Source organism: Trachurus japonicus, chromosome 18, assembly GCF_045865225.1.
Source record: "Trachurus japonicus isolate A0001 chromosome 18, Traja_1.0".
In the NCBI taxonomy this organism is placed as follows: domain Eukaryota; kingdom Metazoa; phylum Chordata; class Actinopteri; order Carangiformes; family Carangidae; genus Trachurus; species Trachurus japonicus.
Window position 1 is genome coordinate 30,198,668 of NC_140924.1, and position 21,008 is coordinate 30,219,675.

Sequence of the window (21,008 nt, forward strand, 5' to 3'; positions counted from 1 at the left end):
TCAAAATGAACCGTGGAAAATGTGTAGATGAATGAATCAAACATGAATCTCTTTTATGCTTGGCAGACAGTTGATCTCAAGAAGGAGGTGTTTGTTGTATGGTCATTAGAAAGGGCAGCATTTCTAAAGGCAGCTGTTCTTACTTTGAAAATGTGAGATTTTTTATTTTGTTCCCATGATCCGCAGACTGCGACACAGTCTCCTTCAATAGACGCCACTGACATATTTAAATCGTTAGTCCACAACAAACAAAAGTAGATTTTTCTGTCTTCTTCTGATCATTTGATTTAATTTCCACAAAGAACACAGCAAAAGTATTTCTGAGAATAATAATAATAGAAAATGTTTTATGTTTCAATTGATAACATTTCAACATTGGAAATGCAAACTACTCTCATAACATCTGAATTTATTCGCTCAAAAAGGTCCAGTTGGGCTGAGAAGCCTAAAGCCAGTTCTCTTCAAACCTGATTTACTTTAGAGGTTGGAGCTGGTACCCAGTTTGCTATTTTTGGCACAAGTCTGACTTTTATTCTAAGGAATAGCTGCATTACTTAGACAGAGGCTTGAGTGGTCTGATTATGTATATCAAGCTCTGAAACAATGCTGGTATTGTAAATGAGTCTGGCCAGGGTTGGTTTACTTAAAACTGATTGATTTGAGGGAAAGAGAGAAATAGAGAGGTGCAGTGGTGTTAACTGTCCTGGGCCAATCAATATTTTATGGATGATGGATAGAGGTAAAATGCAATTTTGTCTCAAATGCCTCAAGTATAAACAAGAAGTTTATTATGTCAAGCAAAGCGTAACTTTGAAATGATGTTGTAATGAAGAACATGAGCAAAAGTATTCAAAAACAATATAGCCGTGCCTTAGAACAGCATGTTTCACAATACTGCCAATTACATGGGATTCTTTGGTGCCAAATAGCATTAAAATGACTACTACTATGTATTTTGGACCAAAAACATTCTGTGGGATTGTAAAAATCTCATGTTGTTTGACTATTCCTGAAAAAGAAGAAAATGAATAAATTTTGAGACTTGAAAGCGTTGTGCTGATGGTTTCCTGCTGCTCTTACAGCTAACTTGGTGCCATTCATGTCACAACCTATTACCATCACATTTAAAGATGCAGTGACAATTTCTGAGAGTTTGTATGATTCTTTGAGTTTGAGCAGTGTGTCAACTTTTATGTGACAATTTCAAGAAAAAAAGAAGGAGAAAATGACTGCTCTCCATATGAATGACCTCAACCAGTGGTGAGATGACTGGTGTGACAGTCTCTCATCTTCACTGGTCAAAACCTCAGTTAGCAAAGAGTTGTGATATTTGACACTGTCTCATAGTCCATATGTGCAGTTCATTTCTAACTTTGGCTGCAGTTGCACCCAAGTGTACTGTACATCCCTGTTACTGTAACTTTCCTATTAACTCCAGAGTTTAATGCATCCTAGCTCAGCAACATGCAGCTGTCATTTAACATGATCAGTGTTCAAATGTTGAAATATAACAATAGTGAGTGTCTTAAAGTGAACTTATGACTGTATTTTTAACTACTTGCTATTGTGGCCAGTCATTCAGCTCTATAGATATGACTGCGCTTTGAGCGGATTGCAAACACCTTCTCTACATGCTACAGTGATGATAGCATGCTAATGTCATTGACAAAATTCAGTTCCAGGAGAATGCTATGGTCAATTTGCCATGTTGATGTTTTTAAGTTGTTTTGAAGTAACCAAAACTTCTCCTATACATCTTAATGCCAATAAGTATCAACAAGCTAGTGTTGAGCTATGGTGATCTAAAAATATCTTCTGTTAACAACTGGACAATGTTTATCAATGTTGGTTTTCAACGTGAAGCCAATATTTCCAATTAAGATCTAATGTCTGCCCAAAGTGAGTATTGTTAAGAGTCTAACATCTTCTGAGAGGCTAATGGGAATTTTATTTTCCACTCTTTAAGACATGTAACAAAAATGTATTTCTTTTGGGGAGCTAAGAGAAAAGTCAAGGGTTTGATGAGCTACATAGTCTGGGAGCCTTGAATGGCTTCTCAAAATTTCTTGGCGATCCACCCGATAATTGTAGAGATATTTGAGTCTGGACCAAAGTAGGGGACCAACCAACTGACAGACCAACATCACCATCCCTAGAGCTGCACCCCAGCAGGAGGCTAATAATAAAGCCAAGCACTTACAGTGATGCCTTTTTCTTTGTGGTCCTGCATTATAAAAATGGCTTCCGGCTGTTTATTTTCTAAAACAGAAAAAGCCAAAAAAATATCAGACTTTGAAAACACAATACACATCACCGCAGGGTCCATTTTATGTTGTCTGACCAAAATCTTTGAATGAACATCAAGTCCATTTTTGATTTATTTCGCTTTAAGAGTCAGACTCTGTGAAAAGGTTGAAAAGGTTTCAACAGATTGTTCGTAGCTGTTGACCCTTATCATGAAATTCCACGCTGTATTTTTTTCCCTGAAACCGCTGTTCCATGACCCTTCTTGGGACGCTGAGAGAAAACACCAGGCCAATACAATGTTTCTGAGCAGGAATCATGTTTTCTCCTTTGACAGGCAGCTAAAGATCCTCAGAACTAAGTTTGAGTCCTATTCATTTCATTTATAGCCTGCAGGTCTTACAATACTTGGTCACTTTTTTGTCTTAATTCATTACAAAAACATCTGTAAACCTATTTTGACTGGTCCTGATGGACTTTCAAAAGTTATTCTTTCATTTGTGTTTCACAAACTGAGATGTCATAAAGTTTTTGTTGGCTTTTGTTTTGTCTTTTTTTTCCAGTGTTACCGGTGCAGTCGGGTTGTAAGAGAGTCTCTCCTTACAGGCTATAATCAGAATGAAAAACTTTGTGATGAATATTGTGAATCCAGATGATAGCTGAAAATGATGTAGGGTATTTTGTCTGGACCAGCAACCCCCATGTGGGGAGAGTTTTCTCAGCAGCTGTCAAAAATATACCACCGAAATCAGGAGGATGTTGTTTCGACGTACAAAATATTCCTCTCAAAGGTGTCAAGTGTCATTTTCAAAGTGAGCAATAATGAAGGGACTGCCAAGTGCAGTAAACCCCCGTCTGTTTCTTTTAAAACCTTAGAAAACAAACCTATGGAGAAGCCCGGGTAGATGCGAGCCATAGTAAAGGGAGAGTCAAACTCCACCTGTGGTTACATACTTTAAACTGAGCCGGGACCCTTCGCTGGCAGCGCCTGACATTATCCTGGAACCCGTCCAGAGGGAGCGGGGTTGGAAGCTGAAGGAGAGCCAAACAGTGGGATCAAATTGAGGACTAAGCATCATACAAAGAGTTGTGCAACATAATCCCGCATTTTGCACCCCAGTAACACATCTGGAGGATCATAAATCAGCCCGACGCTGCGTAAAAGAGATTGGCCTTTTCTGCTTTTATTTCCCTTTCTTATAGAGGCACACAGCTAGAGAAAGGCCAGCAAACACGGAAAGCACAGTGGATTAGAAGAACATGCTGAAATTTAAAAGGAGGTTTTGGTACAGGCGGGGGCAGGAGGTTAGGTCAGGTTATTTCGACTAGTAATTAATCTGCTTGGTTTGTATTTTCAGTCCTGTTTTTTAGCTGCTGACAAAAGCCCAGTGTCACGATGTCATCCCTTGAAACAACTTTTGACACCCCGGCAATTACTGTTGATGCGTGCAGTCTGTTGAAAATCTTTCACCAGCCCCATTACATTTCCGTAATTATCTTGAACCCCCTAACATGATGACAAAGTGCTTTTATTTGGCAGCATAGGGGTCAAAAGAGATTTCAAAATGATTTGCATAATAACTCTTCACAGTGTTTTTGCTGCCTGAAATTGGATCTGGATATTTTCTGGGAAGCTTGTTCCTCCTGTTTCCATTGACTTCCAGTCTCTTTGATACTGACAGCTCCTTTTTATGTCGGTAGAAAGTGCAATTTTCCTCTTTAGATATTATTATTCCAGTGCAAGTTGACAAGTCCTCCTTAGAGGTGGAGCATGCCCGTATGCTGCTGTGGGACCGTGTTATAAGAGCTCAGCTTTTAATTTCCAGCCAGTCTAGAAGTCGTAGCCTCACCCTGCGGATAAACTGTGAATGCAACCAGTTTTTTTGAGCAGAGAGCAAACAAAATGCCAATGCCTGAAAATTTGTTTCCAGCTGCCAACCTCAGGAAAACAGCATGTATTGCTTGGAGGAGGAGGAGGAGGAGGTCATTTTGGGATAGATGCCCCCAATTTACAAAGATTTTTTCTTTCTTTCTTTCTTTTTTGTTTTTTACCTGCATACAATACAACCCAGTCAAGTCTTCAACACGTAAAACCTGACAAAGCGTGTAATTGTTTCACTCCTCCAGCTGAGCCTGGGAGGATTGACGGTGCTGGCAGGAAAATGGCAAACAGGAAAGCACATCGAGATAAACAAGAAGATAAACAAATTACACAAATTAAAAACGGAGAGACGGCGATGACAGGATGGAGAGCGCTTTTGTTTGTGTTTCCCTTTTTCACCTCGGCTGATGTCTAAATAGAGCTGCAATGCTTAATGAACCTCGAGATTCTGAAATGTTTGAAGTCCAAATCTATTATTTTTCAGCAGCTCTCCCTAATCCTCCCGTTGGGTGGTTTGACTGTGAAAACCCTTGAAGAATTCAAAACTTATACAAACAGAAGGACAATTAAATTACTGAAGATATGTATTATATTCTCTCTTGCAGGACCTCCGGGAAAGCGAGGAAGAAGAGGCCGCAATGGAGAACCTGGTGTGTACATTTGTGTGTCTGTTTGTTTGTGTGTGTGTCTATGAGTGTGTGTGTGTGTGTGTGTGTGTGTGTGTGTGTGTGTGTGTGTGTGTGTGTGTGTGTGTGTGTGTGTGTGTGTGTGTGTGTGTGTGTGTGTGTGTGTGTGTGTGTGTGTGTGTGTGTGTGTGTGTGTGTGTGGTCAAAGATCGCTGTAGTCTCGATCCAGAAACGTTTAAGGAATAATTCAGTAGGACATCAGCAAATCGTACTGCACTTACAATCATGTAAAAGTACACTGTATATCTTTGGAGGCCAAAATAGGTTATAGATGTGTAATTTGTGGCCTGGTGGTTTTCGGTGTTTCAGTGTCAGTCGCTATAGAAACACTCGATTTTCACAGTCAGACTTGGAGACAGCGCCGTTTGAGAAACTAACGGTGATGCCCAAAACTTGTCGAAGGTGATGACGTCCGTGTCTGAACTTTGAGACGAACATTATGTCGTTACGTTCAGCTTCGGTATATGTAAAATAACCCACGCTTATTGGCCTCGACCAAATTCAGCAACAAGTTGTCTTAATGCATTCACGATCTCCCATCTGTCTGCCCTCCTCCCACACACACACACACACACAGACTCGAGCTGACTCAACAGACTTGGCCCGTGCCGAGGCCTGGAGTATCTAGGAAAAGGACATGTTGTGCGGTGACACTCCCACAGACGGAAAGTGTCGCCACAAATTGAATTCACAGTGAGAAGATGTACTTGGCAGGGAGCTGCATCCACACACACTCCGGCTCACCTGATAGTGAAAGTGATAATGGGCTCTGGAGTGTGGCCGCGTTCCTGTGCTGAGAGCGCAGTGCAGCAGAGCACAGCCAGCGCTTCGGAACAAAAGTACTGCCCTTGTAAAAAGAAATTAGAGAGACAGGGCAAAGCAAGGTCCCAATTTGAAGTGAGGCAGAGCAATGAGGGAGCGGTTTGGTTTCACAGCCTGAGAAACAAACACTGTGTCTGTGAGGGGGGGCAGAGAACACAGCTGGTTTTACCACCAGATCCACTCGCTGCTTTTTAAAGTCACAGGAATCAACTGACATCATTTGAGTATCACAGATTGTATCATGTCTGTAGTCTTTGATTTTGCCCAAATTAATTTCTGATCTTGTCTGAGTCATGTATCAGTGCGGTGTGGCTCTCCTCTCTCTTACATAACACCAAATTGATCCAGCGTCTCACTTGTAAGCCAGAGAAAATGAAAAAAAGAAGAGAGAAATCAAATGACAGATGGACAACAGTCCAATGTTCTGGTTGGCTGCTCATCTGAAATACCGCCACAGGCTTTGTTTATGCGGCGCTTTACTTTCCAGCAAACATCCACAGTGTCACCAGAGGATTTCACATAGCACCATTGTGCAAAGACAGTTTATCCATTCTCCGCTCGGGGAGGGAATGTGAGTGGCTTCCTCTCGAAAAGTCAATCGGAAGCATGCGTACGATCTTCCCCACCCTCAGTGTCTGGACTGGAGTGGCACGGTGGTCTATCAATGGGAAACAATAGGAAGCAATCACAACAACAGGCCTCAGCGTTCTATACAATAGATTAGCTTCAAATTACAGACTAAACTTGGCTGAAGAGTTGTCAGATCAGACAGATTTGGCTCAAATTTGCCAACCTGAAACACTGCCTGTTCAGAGAGACCGTAGCAGTGTTCCCTGCAGCTTTTTATCAGCATGTTAACTTGTTATGTGCAGCTTCTGCAAAAAAAATAAATATCCCTGGCTTTTAAATGACAGTATAAGCAATGCTTTAGAAGTGCTTGCACAGAGAATGCAATGGAAGACTTTGACAGTTTGAACACTCTTAAAGTGATTCTGCATATTAGCATGCAGTTATAGCTCAGTAGTTTCTGCCACATGTACAGTTTTGATATGTTGATGAACATAAAGTGGAGCAATATTCCGTGTGAAGCTCACAGAGGTGTTCAAAACAAATAAGTACAATGGCACTGTGCTGCAATATTGGAAACCATTGTCAAACTCTGTGTACCCACTCCACAGGAGGAGGGGGAAAAAATTCAAGAGAAAAATTCAGTCCTTGACAAGCACAGGCAAGCTGCGTTCTGCACTGTAAGCCTTCTGCAAATCTAATTTCCCTCTTTTAAGTCCTCAACACTGGTGGTTGTTGAAGGGAAGCATATTTAATTCATGATTTGCTTTAACCAAAAGTAACTAAGCCGCCGCTGCAAGGTTCCCACAAATTCGTGGGGAGGTGTTTCAGGGTTTACTTGTCTACAAAGGCAAAAGGAAGCTCTGGGCCAGACTTGGCTGCAACTGCAGGAGAGAACAAATAGGAAAAAGACACGCTGATATTTACCTATGCGTTAAAAATGAATGGGATACTTCATTAGGATCTCTTGTTTGTTTACCGGTAACATATGGAAAGGAAAAATGTGGCATGACTGTTTAGGATGAAAAAGCAATGAAAGCCACAGTCCCAGACTGTTCTAGCAGGTGGTCACTGCTGGAAAGTGTTAGAAGTTTTCCTCCCATATTTTCCTCATGTGAATAACCAGTTCTTGTTACTCATGTACCTGCGTTCACAAAAGGAGGAATTGATGCCTCAAAATGAGGAGCGTGAGCGATTTCCCCTCAGTGATGCATCAGATTCACGTATGAAGCAGAGCAGCTTCTCCTCACAATGAGTCATCTTGGGACAAAAAAAATGTCTTTGAGAGGCCCATCGCAGCTGTGTAACCTTTATGTCATCGTAGAGGGTTATAACAACTCTCGTCATTATCATGCTTTGTAGAGTACAATACCTGCAGCAGGAAGCACACTCACCTTTACACTCAAAGTGGGAGGGTGAAAAATCGGGGAGGAAATGAATAGAAGTGTTGGAGGAGAAAGTGAAACCTGAGTGAATGATGCTGGAGCTTTGAGGATGGATGATTTAACCCTAACCCTATGTATGTTATGCATTTACTATTTTCACGTGCATCATATTCAATATTTGGTCTAATGTATAGAAACAACCCCTACTGTAAACCATTGGGGTGCCTATTAAATGCAACATATATTTTATGTTTTTCTCACATTATTTCTTTGATTTTTTCCGTCGTTGTTAGTTGAAAATGTTCTACCGAGAAAAAATACACAGTGGAGCAGGTTTATTAAAAGCTAAGTGGTCTACTGTAACTCAGTGATCCATAAAACAATGCTACAGAAGTGCAGCCCAGCGAGCCTCAATGTGGCTCCTTATATGCCCCAGCTGCAGGAGCGATTTGCACTTTCCCCTGGTCATGAAGAAGAAGAGTTCAAGGACATAGGACTTGTAAAGAGGAAAAAAAGCCAGCCTTTTTCAGGGTTAAAGCAGCTGGGTACCTTTTTAATAAGAACCTAAAGACCTAAAATGATTTGCAGGGTTCTGGGGAGCCCTGAAATACATTGGCACACAGTCCTTTGAGCTGCAGTAATTGGGAAAAAGACGAGTGTCACCTCACAAAAACGTGGGGGGAATTTTTAACAAGCGCTCAACCCCTTGTAGTTGTGAAATTAGAGCCACTTAGAAATGTAGAACGTGATGGTCAGGCCTGGTGGCCATTATTGGTCCATGTGCATGGAAAATAGATAGGAATCAATGCTTTTGTTCTTTACCATAGGTGCAAAGAGTGGGTTACTGAAAACAGTGTCTGCCTCTTTGGCGCGGTCGGCGAATACATCATGGAAGAGATGTATCTTTGTGAAATGTTCCTTCCCAAGAAAATGATTCTCAGCAAGAGTCTGCTTTCCCATCTGACTTATTTGGATATGTGGTTTCAGTGGAACATTGATGATCTGACTCTGTTTGATCACTGATTGAAAACACACTAACCATGTATTTTTTCCTTTCTCTTTTCAGGACCTCCTGTAAGTATGCCTGTTTCACATCTTCCCCAACTGTGATAGCAATGTGAAGGTAAAAAAAACTCCAACACAGCAACAGTGAAACATGTCTGCAGGATGCTGCAGCAACAAGTTGCAAACATCCAATAGGATTAAAGTCAAGAGTAGCTTTAATGAAAGAAGGCTGAAAGGCACAAGGTCACACTAAAGGAACTGTTTGGCATTTTGTGAAATAGACTTACTGACTTTGTTGCTGAGAAAGATACAAAACAACCCCTCATGGCTGTACTAAAAATGGCCACAGCCAACAACCAGATATCATGCTAACAAAGTGAGTCTAAAGCTAACAGGTTAACAGCTGTTAAAACCTATAGACAGGTTAATATTGCAGTGTTTAGGAGGCCAAGTTTCTTCTATATGCAAATCTAATAAAGATCAGAATTGTCTGATACTGAAGCTTCCTGTGGAAGCAGGGAAACAATCTTATTTGCATTAGCTATACTGCTAACATAAAAGTTCAAGAATATGTTTTTACAATTGATGTGGAGGAGATCTGATCATGACAAATTTGCTCCCACAAATCTCAGTTGCACCACACACTCTGACTCTGTTATTAAAATAATCTCTTCATCCCAGCTTTCCCCGAACACAGACCCTTTCCCCTGTCATCTGGCCAGTCTGGTTTGTAATATTCTTGCTACCATCCTACGACCATGCCAGCTCCCTGAACCCCAACAGATTATGTCACCTCATTATAGTGCAGGGTGATCGCAGATTCACTCCCCTTACCAGATGGAAAACTTCAGAGTTTCCCCAAAGATGAAGACAAAGCCATACATCCATACATAAGCACCGGGGACTGTGACAGTTCCCTGCATAACCGGGTCAAGTGCACACCGTGCGTCTGTACATGTGTGTGTGCTCTGTTAAAATTATTTATAGTCCAGGGGCAAGTGTGATTGAATAGGTATAATAGCATGTGCCGACTGAGCTGTAAAAGTAGTAAGTTAATCCTCAGAGCCTTCTCAGACACTCGCTCCTGGGGTTCTGGGACGTAAGTAAGTGCAGGTGGTCTCACTTCTCAGCCTCTCTGGCCAGACTTTACATCTGACAAATAAAATCATACTGTGAGACGTCTCCAGAACCGCCTGAATTCCAAGAAGTACTGTCTCTGAGGGGTTCATACAGTAGGAGAGCTTGGATTTGTAAATGTTTGGGATGCCTGTGTATTTGGTTCTTTTTGGATGGCTTCTTTAGTGAAGCCGGTGCACACAAATTCAGGTCCTGACAGCAAATCACATCAACAGAGTCATTTTTATGCCGGAATAGCTATGAGTGTTTGTCAGAGATCCTAGTTTTACTTTAGGCAAAGTAAAAAGCCGTGTTGCACTAAACACAGCAATTTTACAGTTTAGACAATAAACACACCAAGTTTGGGTGAGCGACTGCATTTCTACAGACAAGTCTTTAGAAACTACAGTGATCTGGCAATGACTCACCCAATGGTCACAGAATGTGTTTCCGAAAAATAAGAAAAAAAAGTGGCACCAGTAAGTGATCTCATGTGGTTTTCTCATTTGGTATGCCCACCCGGGGGATGGCAGAGGACACGTCGCTATGAATATTCAGCAGCTCCCCCGTATAACTCTGGGAACACTGCGTAAATTGTACATAGCCCTCAGATCCAAACAAACCGACCGCTGCTGAAGTCATTACAGATGCGACTTAATAGTTACCCGGCCACTGATGAACGGACAGGGACCTGTGGTTGCAGAGACAGAGAGAGAAAAGGTCTCCTCAATCAAAACTCATCAGGAAAAGATCTTCATTGGTGGTTGACGATTGGCGTTTAGACATGGAAAAGTGATTTGCTTTGTTTTGATTTCCCCCGCTTTTCCACTGCTTGTGTCCGTTTTTGTACAAGATCACAGGGTCAGTCGGCCAGTGGTGAATGGTTCTTGTTCTCCAGACAGATTGGATAAAACACGAATGGAGACCTGTTACAGATATGCACTGAGGTGATATTTAACTCTTACATCATTTACAAGAGGAGTAGTTTGTCTCCTCTTGCAACTGACACCGTGTAAATATTTTTCGCAGTAGGCTGCATAAAGGTCAGTGAAGTCTGTAAAACTACAGCTGAGGCAAAAGTGATCATGTCTTCTCTTTTTAAGAAATCTCCTTTGCTCATCTTTCCACTGCTCTTCAAGGGTGGTCCGTGTCAAAACATCAAGCCCGAGTGCCCACCACTGTGTGCGCACACCATTTAGCACTAATCAAGCATAAAACACCATCCCTGAGGCTGCACGCGAGTACCCACTAACACCAGCCGCCGGACGGACTTTTTTAGCACACACTGTATGCCTGCTAAATTAGAATTATACAGACAGAGAAAAGCAACTAGCATACTTTCAAATCTGGTCAGAAGCAAAAGGGAGAAATATTCAGAAGTGATACAATATTGGAAATATCAAACCCACTTTGAGCTTTTCCGCATGCCTCTGCACCACACTGGAGTCCCAGGCCAGGCCGGCCACAGTGCAGCACGAGACCTTGCAAGAGTTCAGTCATGTAAGCGCTGAGGTAAATATAGCTGATTATATTTGTGTCTGTATTTGACGAGTAGTTTCCACCTCCCCTCTTCTTCATCGGCTGAGATTCCAGCGACGCAGGTTGAGGATGATCTGTCAAAACATATGAATTATGCAGCCGCGATACAGGGATTAGAGGCAATGTGGGGGTGAAGCAGAGGAACCTAGCCGCCCTCTACCCTTCATCCTTCATCTGCCATGCACTGCAGCTCCACACCTGTTAATAAAACATATTCCAGCTGAACTTTGATCACTCTTGCCCGCCAGAGGAGGAGAAGGTGCCAGTTTATCTAAAGTGAGACTCTAGTTGAAAGAGACCCCACATGCTCTGATGATGTGTTAATTTACACCTCTTGCTCGGGTGTATGTTGTGTGAGATTAAAACAGAAAATGCCCATTAACAGGTCCAGATCAGACACAGAGGACACGAGCGCGCTCACATTCTCTGGCACTGAGGAGGAGGCTGCAAGTGGATCTATCTGACATGACAGCGTTTATTTGGGCTCATAAGGGCAGCGCTGCCTGAAGAGGCCTACTGGCACTAGATGTGACAACATTAAGAGTTTGACCTTTTAGATGTCAGCCCCGCGCTCACGCTGTGCCCATCAGCGGCGCTCGTCTGTCAGCAAATGACGAGAGGCAGCGCTCGGGCCAAGCGTGAGGTTTACTTGCAGTGATTTGAGGCAGTCCGTAGTGAACTGTGGTCGGCTGCGCAGGCTTAGTCCTCACAAGGAAAACTGACTGTCACTACCTTAGAGTGGTAGGAGCATTAACACCGTATGAATGCGATGCCCGGGGTTGAAGAGAAAAGTCGACATCTTTTTGATGGAGAGGAATTTTCCCCCAACTCATAACATCAAATGATGAGAAATGTGGAGGGACCAGTATGTGGTTCTAATTGAATCAACAGAAGAAATAGTTTTCCAGCTGGAACATTGTCCCCTATTCAACATTTCATATCCACGACAAGAATTTTGTGGGTCAGAAATTTGCTTACGTATCGTGCAGAAAAAAAAAAGTTGGCTTCAACGTTTGGCTTTTCATGCCTACGATTTGGTCGAAGCTGTTTAAATGTCTCCCCTCCTCAGGCCTGACGAGACCTTCCCCGAACTGAGATTGGGAATTTAGAGTCTCCTCCGTGTTTGATTTACATCTTGTCACCGCACTTGGACGACACACACACACACACACACACCTCTAACCAATCACACCATCAGTTTCACTTTCCTCAGTTCACGGCACCCCTGCTCCCACAAGAACATTAAACACATAACAACAAGCAGAGACACACTCACAAACACATACACACACATTAAAGTCATTTTCTGCCGGCTAATTGTGATACACTGTGGATATGGGAACCAGATGCCATTCCCAAGTCAGTTTTCCAGTGTGGTTTTCCTATCCCCGCCTAACCTCTGCATACAGATTCCCCCGACGAGCACCAGCCACTTGTGGTCATCCGTTCCTGCCCATTCTGCTCTGATTACTCACATCCCTGTCCTCCATTAGTTTCCCGCCATGAAAAAAAGTTCCCCCGGGGCCCATGGTAATATGATTGAGGGTTCCCATGCAGAACTAACAGATGGAGGTGTACATATAGATATGTTTTTACTGGATGTCTTTCGCTCTGTTCCAGGGTTGTGCATGTTTGAAAGTGAGTAGATTTCACTTCCAATGATGCCCGCAGATGGATTTTTTAGCGTCAAATGGCAAAATATGTATTTTTGCAGTCGTTTCCGTTTCTTTGCATCGGTGCATTTTCTTTATATTTTCGTATCCAGATGGGATATTTCATCTCACCCTCTCTCCGTGAAACGCTGTGAGAGCGTAGATGCTGTCTCACTTTCCCTTTTGCACAGTGCAAAGAGAATTGCTCCTGCAAACAACTCTTTTCTGGTAGATTGTAAACTTTAAAGAGAGAGTTCAGCTGTTCAGGAAATATGCTCATTTGCCTTCTTGCTGAGAGTTAGATGAGAAGGTCAGTACTACTCTGTGGGCTAGAAATGAAGCAGCGGCTACTGGTTTAGCTTAGCATGAAGACTTGAAGCTAGCTAGTCTCCCCCAGTCTTGGCTAAACTAACCAGCTGCTGGTGCCAGTGCTAGTAAAGATCCATCTGACTCAGAGAGAAGAAGACAAAGAAAATTATTTCCCAAATGTCAAACTAGTCTGGTGAGTCAGGTCAAACTGAACTGAAGCCATTTCGAGATCTACAACGCCTTTGTATTTTGATGCGTGGCAACATGATGCATCACTTTACAGTGTGAAGTGCGTAAGTCAGGATTTAGGCCTTTCAAACCCTTTACTTTGGCCGTCTTCCCACATTTGTGGTGAGCAGCACTCCTCACCTGCCCCCTCTTCACTTACTCATTCCTTGTCAACACTTGGAGCCTGGAGGATTGCTTTGCTTAACTTCCTGTGTACACACATGTTTATTAATATTATGTGGCTCTGTGAGAAAACCGTATGCTCATAAAGATGAGGTTGTAAAAGCGGTAGTTGTTGGCCTGGTGCTCTCAGAGATGCCAGTGCTCCAGGGTGAGGTGATTGGATCCATGTGGCCGGCAGTTGGGGCTACAGCAACCGCTGCCAGCCCAGTTGGCCCAGGCTCTCCAGCGAGGATGTGAGCTCCGTTTGATGGATTGATTTTCTGGACCTCCGCAGGTTTAACAGGTCGCTGTGATGAAAACGAATACAGCCGAGTCCAGACAGAGTCTACATGCAGATCCCACGTTCCTGACTTTTTGCATCTTGTTGGATTAAGTGGATAGCTTCACAAGATCGTACCAGCAGCTCACAGCTAAACCCACAAGAATTACTCTGCTCATGTCAACAACAGCCAGAGCAATGGATACGAGCCAGCCTCTCTCCTTGCACTGCACAGTCAGGCGCAGCACTGTCTAGCTTTCATCCATCATGTTTCCAGAAAATTATAGGCGAGTAGGAATGTGAAAAATGGCTATTCAATGTCTTGACTTCTTATGTGAAATAAGGCTGACAGAAGTGAGGTACTTTTCAGAGGGTGAGTTAGTGTGAGAGTGAGAAGTCAAACCATGTCTTGATTGCAGGCTGTCAAAAACTGGACCGTAGCTTAGAAATAACAATGGGAATAAAGAATTTGTATATTTAAATCAATCAGTCATCAGATCAATCACATCAGGATCATGCTTGTATTTAGAAGATAAAAGATCTCCATCAATCCATCAGTGGGTTCTACTGCTTATGTGTACAGGATCATGGGATAGGGCAAGAGAGGGGTACACCCTAAATAGGTTGCCAGTCTATCACAGGGCCAACACGTTGAGGCAAGCAACCTCACTCAACCTCAGCCTTACTTAAAGTCACACATACTGTATGGGCAATTTAATTTAAGATTCACCAGTCAAATTATTGAAGTGAAGCTGGAGAACCAAGAGCACGCAAGCACAAGAACATGCAAACTCCACCAAAAGAGGCCTCAGGCCCACCAAGGGCTTGATATGAGCAAGTTGAATTCTGTTCATATTACATATGATATCATTTGAAACGTCTCCTTGATGTAGAGGATGGAAACCAGGTGCCTAGTGCCCAATAAATAATTTAGCAACACTTGAAATCATCTCTGCAGGAGCTGCATGTACCACAGTGCCAGGATCAGTTTACTAAACATCAGTTACTCTTTCCTCATAATATGAAGTTAAGTAAGTTACATTTTCAAACATGAGTGGCAATGTTCTCCATGTTGCTTGCGGATTTGGCTCCAGTTGGCTTTGCCTTTTTATATTTCCCTGCAGACCTTTCCATATTTCTCCCCCACTCTATTTTAAAGGTGGCAGAGCTTTCCTCTTTTTTTTTTCATACCAACAGCTCATTCAGGCCATTACAGGAGACAGTGGTCATGGTTTGGCTCGCAGTGAGAAGCTAGACATGTATCTGGATAGAAAAAAAGCTTAATCTTGATCCAGTGGTCCACCAACTCAACAATATCATGCACGCAGGAAGTTCTGTTACAAATCATCTTGCGATGGAAGTTTGACATAAGTTTGCCCAGCGTTAAGCAGCAGAAGATGTGAGGCTTACCATCGACCTGATGTGTGTCATTTTCAATAAGTGGATATCGAGCTCATGCTTTGGGGCAGCTGCTATTTGTTCATCTTAACACATAGGAAGAACATATTTTTAAGACATTTTCACTATAGGACTAATTTTTAAAGACTTTTATCTGGGAAATACAGTACAGCAGTGAAATACAGGATGCACAAGGAAATCCAAAATTCAGACGTGATTTAAACTACTTTGTTTTTAGCTTCCATGCAAATCTGTTCAAGACATTGTTCGACATCTAGGAAAAACAGCTTGCTAACATTTGCTAACAGTAGCTAAGCACAAAAACACAGGGGGAAACGGCTGCTTACTTCTGTCTACAGGTTACAAACCCAGGCTTTACCAGCACCTCTAAGCTCAGTTATTACACATTATTTACATATCTTAATATACAGTACTAACTCTAATTTTTACTGAAGCCTCCTGGTTGCCTGGCAACATTACGGTATCTTGGCATGAACATACATGTATGAGGCCACTCAGGAATCCTGAGTAATTGCAGTGTATCCAGTGTAATAGATGACACTGTAGAGGGTTAATCATGTTCAACAAACCAACTGGCTAATGCAGCATGAGCAGCCTGATGAGCCATGAAGCACCTGCTGCAGGGCTGCTTTTGAAAAAGAGCCAGATCAGAAGCAGTAAAAAGATGTGAAAAGCATACACAGGTGCTGATTGGAAACCTTCCTCAGGGCAAACTAAAACCACAAAGCTACAGAGACGGCTTGACAAATAGATACCCTCTGCAGTTCTTCTGTAGTACACTTAGCTCCTTTGAAATAGTCTTTGCAGGAGAGCTGTTTAATAGTCTCTATAAAAGACCCTCACTGTATGCACTTAAACCCTTTGGAAAAGCTCCAGTGGATGCTGTCTGTCCAAGTGATGTGCAAATGATGGGCTGTATAATGAGCAGGTGCAGGCTGTGTAGTGAAATCATTGCCACATGCTTCACGACCAGCGAGAGGAGGAGGAATACCAGCAAGATTTGAGCAAGATATGATTAGGTGTGTCAAATGCAGCACTCCACTTATAGTGGGGTACAAATCGGTAAATGCTGCTGACGGAAAAGGCTTTCCTTGATTGATTCAGTATAAGATAGGAAAACGTTTGTTGCATATCAACCTGAGATTCCCAGCAGGAGTAGTTTTACTAAAGGGGCTACATCTGCAGTTGCTTTAGTCTACATGTTCAGATAGTGGAGAATTGTTATAGTATTTTTTTTTTACAATTTGAAAAGAAAATCTAACTTGAAAGGAAAAATATATACACAAAGAGAGGCACTTGAACTTGGCCTCATGTTGAGAGAAGTTAGTGGGCATGCACAAAAGCTAAATTGATGAAATGGTTGAAAAAATATATCAGTGTTGATGACGTTTACTGGCCAGGATTCAGTTCATTAAATTCATTTATTTTGGATATCTACTATATAAATGTATCCTCAGTTTCAGCTTGTTTATGTTGGTCCTTATCTATATTATAAATGAAGAAATAAATCATAACTATATTGGTGAAAGGTGGAAGCTGAAGCTCCATGACTCACCAGCCTCTCGTTATAAACCAAAGTAGTCAGTATCTAGCACCGGTGACCTTACCTTGCTTTTTGCCCTATTATGGAAGTTCAGCAAGGGGCTGATCATGTTTCACTTCATTGCTGTACCTATCTTGAAACAATAAGAATTTAATGAAATGCTAAATCCTATAAAACAGTTTTTTTTTTATTTCTCTCCACAAACTCAGGGTGCCCAGTCATGTAGTCCAGCAGTTGTGTGTGCCAACTAGATGCATTTTACAATGCCAGACATAATACGTTACACAGGCTTGTGGAAAACGCTGCAGTGGGTATATTTATGTATTTCCTTGTTGCAGCCATTCATATGTTTGCAGTAACAGCTTGTCAATAACCTCCTATTGTCCAAAGGCAATTTTCCTTCACAACAAAAAAGGCCTGGACTGATTTCCTTTAGCTGCCCTCCGTTTTGAGGAACACATTGGAAACTTATTTGTCACTCTGGAATGCTTCTGCTTCATTATAAAAGTAAAAGTCACATTTGAGTCCAATATGTTGCCTCTGTTAGTCCTTCCCCAGGGAACCACAATCTCAAACATTGTTTTCATAATGGCACATTTTGTGTTTACAAGTGTGTTGTGGCTCTTTGTACGGCCAGTCAAGGAAGCAGCAGGACCACCTCCTTGGATGTGTGTGTGTGTGTGTGTGTTAAAGCAGCGCTTCCCATCAGCGTTTGTCTGCGGTTTTCGAAGCGAACACAGTTGCCTCACATTTGAATTAATAGCACGATGCAGCACACGTGGTCGTCGTGCAGGTTCACAACCTCATGACCAAGGCGAACCGGGCCCAGCGCAGATCCAGTTGGAAACACATGTACGACTATACATAAACAAAAAGTTACAGATGGTTAACTATGCATCAAAAATAATGTCCAAAGACACTGAGCAGGCAGAAACCTGGCTGCAGCTCACTTCCCCCAGAGCAGTGTGGTAGATGTTGGCTGAGGAAAAGTGCTGGACTACCTCTGAAGCATTTCACTTTCAGACTGTACTGTTCTGTGCCAATGCAGTGGAAGCCTCTCTGTGTCTGCAAGCCCGCTATTCTGGGTCACTGGCCCACTAACGCACAGGAACAGCATCCAAACATTACCCTAATGTCATCAATCCATGGATTAGTGTCAGTGTACTTTTCTCTGTGTCTGATATCTCTGGAAACAAACCAGTATGATCCTGGACCAGAGGCCACTGCACAGCTATATTACAGTACTACACTTGTGTCGGTGGCGTGCTGAGCAACTTGTTCTTTTCATCCGGAGACGTACCTGACATTTTGACCGGCAGCCACGAAAGCAGTGATAAAGTTAGATGAGCAGATGCAGAATTTCGCAAATGTTTGAAGTGACTGGAGAGGATTCAGGTCTGGTCTCAGAAACCAACTTTCTCTGTGACCAGAGGAAACAAGTAGTTTCTAATAAATCTGTTCCCGACAGATAGTTTTTCATGAGAAATACAGATTAGCATTGGCAAAGCAGTCTCTTTCAGTTTCTCCAGGGGCTTGTGAACACTGCTGCAAAGCGGGTGGTCAGTTAGTCACTCCGCTGACACCGATCTAATAGTGATTTTTTCCAAAGATAGCCTGTTTCCAAAAGTCCAACCTCAGAGGAAGAAACAGAGCCCAACTACTGAACTTCATCCTTCCACTTTCGATGTTACAAACACTATTTATGAACGCAAGCTCATTAGGCTCAGGCGTATAGATGCACATCTCCTCATCAAATCTTCTACTCCAACCATGATCTTTAACCGAGCCCACCCAGGAGCCCCCGCCTGCTGATTGACAGACATTGGATGCAAAGCTGCTTCACAAAAACTGCAGCGTTTAAAAAGAAAAAGAAGTGTTCCTCATGATCGGGGCACTTTTTTTTTTACAATGTGCTTTCCAATGCTTGGTTGGAGATTGTTGGATTTGATCCTCTGAGTAAACACAGGCTTGATTTGGGCCTGTTTTTGGTTTTAATTGTATGTTTATATAAGCCCTGCATGTCTACAATGCATAAGGTACTAGTTCCCAGTCTGTGACAGGTCATTTTAATCAAACGATGAAAGTGATGTCAAAAAGTACACAATGTTGGTTTCATCAAAACTCAATTTGTTAATCTTGTGATTTCAACGGTTCCCTCAAAGTTCATGATTTTCATGTCTTGTTTGTTTCTTGGCTAACAAGATTAGTCAGCCTGGTTTTTCACAGTTGGAGAATTTGTATCTAACCAAAGTGTGCCATGGCACCGGAACAATTACAGCAAACTGACATGAACCATTGTTTGGCATTTTCTTGTTACTGCTGTGTGACGTTTAAACCACCTTTCTTCTCTCTTTGTAGGGTCCCCCAGGTCCGAAGGGTGAAAAGGTGAGTCATTTATATTTTGGTTGATATTTTCATTGGTGTATTTTCTCTTCTGCTTTCTTGTTACTTTAAAGATTGACACCAGTTAGAGCCAGTCTCAACTGAACACAGATTGCACTGATTGCAGTCTTTTCACTCAGCTCACCAACCTCATGTTTGTACAGGCACATAGAGAGACTACCATGGTATCAATCTTCTTATCTAACTCTTGGCATAAAGATTAATATTTTCATTTCCTAAAATGTGAAACAGAATCATGTGAAATTCAGTCTTTCTTATCTGGCCCCTCGTTCACATTCACAGGTCAAGATAATAAAACTCTTTGTTTTTGCTTTCCTCATACTTAATTTGTCCATAAAGAGTTTCATCTTTCAAGTCCCTCTATAATTCACATTCAAGTCATCCTGACCCCAAGTCGTAGAGTCTGAATATTTAAATTCTCCTGTCGTTCACAAATCCACAGCACAGAACATTAATGACCAAAAGCCAGAGCCCTAGTTGAAGCCCTTAAATGCCTCACTGAGCATTCCTCCATAAAACAGCAGTGGAGCATGCAAAACAACCACACTGTCTCTTTATAAGTCTGCAGGATTCAGGGACAAAATGTGTGACCGTGGCTTTTCAGTGAAAGAGTAAAAGGCTGAGACCCCTTTAATTCAAACTATTCACATTGATAAAGTCCCTGAATTTGGGTATAATGAAAGTGCTTACATTTAAAATGCTACTGGGGAAGATCAAGGCCTTGTACGACCTAGCAATGAATAAATTGAAGTGTTTATTCACATTTTGTGTGAAGAAAGCAACAACTTGGGCAATAAGCTATTATATTTAAGGGATTATTCAGCTGTAAAAAACAAGAAATAATGCCAAGTGACGTGAGAGTACAAACCAGAGTCAGCATTAAACACAGAGGAATAGATGATCACAGTTGTCATCTGCGTCAAGCTGCACTCTCTGGTAACTGATGATCTCTAGTAATGTGGGGTGTGGAATGACGTCGCTGACAAACGTTATGAATCAACATTGTCATTTTTTTCTCTCTGTTGGTGTCCTTTAAGGCAAAAAAAAGAAATCAGCATGACTTACAAAACCATCTTAAATTGAATGTATGACCCAATCTTCCTGATTAGATGCATGTTCATGCCTCTCATGTGAACCACTTCATCTGCAGTTTAATGAAATGAAAAACAACTGTGTTCATTCCTTCCCACCCAAGACGAATAAAGCATCAGCGTGGCCGTTCGCAACTGTTTCCCCGTTAAATCCGGTTCTGGAGCGACTGCCCAGTGAGAAATTAGAAAAATTCCGAGATGCTGTTTTATTTGAAATTGCTCAGGCATTACATTTACGCTCCCGTCCGTGTGTGATGAGTTGTTTGGTTCGTTTTTACTGCTGTGGCTTAAATTGTGCCTCAGCCAACAGAAGAGTGGAGTGCATCAAATTAGATTTTTTAAAAGATGTTCAGTTATCTGATTCTAGGCGGATTAAGGTCCAACATTCGGTCTTCCTCCACTTATTTCAAACAAAAGTCTACTTCTGGTTTGGTTTCACTCTAATATGATAAACCCACAGTCTTCACCATGCAGGTTGAGCTCAAACCAAACGTTTTCTACTTCAGGAACAGGCTCCATCCGCAGAGATCTACCCCCAGAAAAGGCAGGAAGCCAAAGATCTCTGGGGCAGAAAATCTGGCCTGGCAGTGCAGTTCGCCCACACTCAGCCCCCCTCACCAAAACCCACCAAACCTCACACCACTGCGCTCTCTCTCTCTCTTTCTTTCATACTCA

The 21,008-nt window shown here is 42.2% G+C and overlaps 1 protein-coding gene across 15 annotated transcripts in view; it reads left to right on the plus strand.

Moving 5' to 3' along the window:
• Window positions 1-21,008, plus strand: part of col25a1 (collagen type XXV alpha 1 chain) — a 138,721-nt gene that overhangs the window by 73,352 nt on the left and 44,361 nt on the right. For 14 of the 15 annotated variants that reach the window (XM_085760285.1, XM_085760287.1, XM_085760293.1 and 11 more), the window contains exon 3: window positions 4,732-4,780. In XM_085760285.1, coding sequence (XP_085616411.1) covers window positions 4,732-4,780 — 49 coding nt within the window. Of the gene's footprint in view, window positions 1-4,731; window positions 4,781-8,652; window positions 8,661-19,197; window positions 19,225-21,008 lie in introns of all 15 variants that reach the window. The other variant, XM_085760294.1, reaches the window with a different exon arrangement.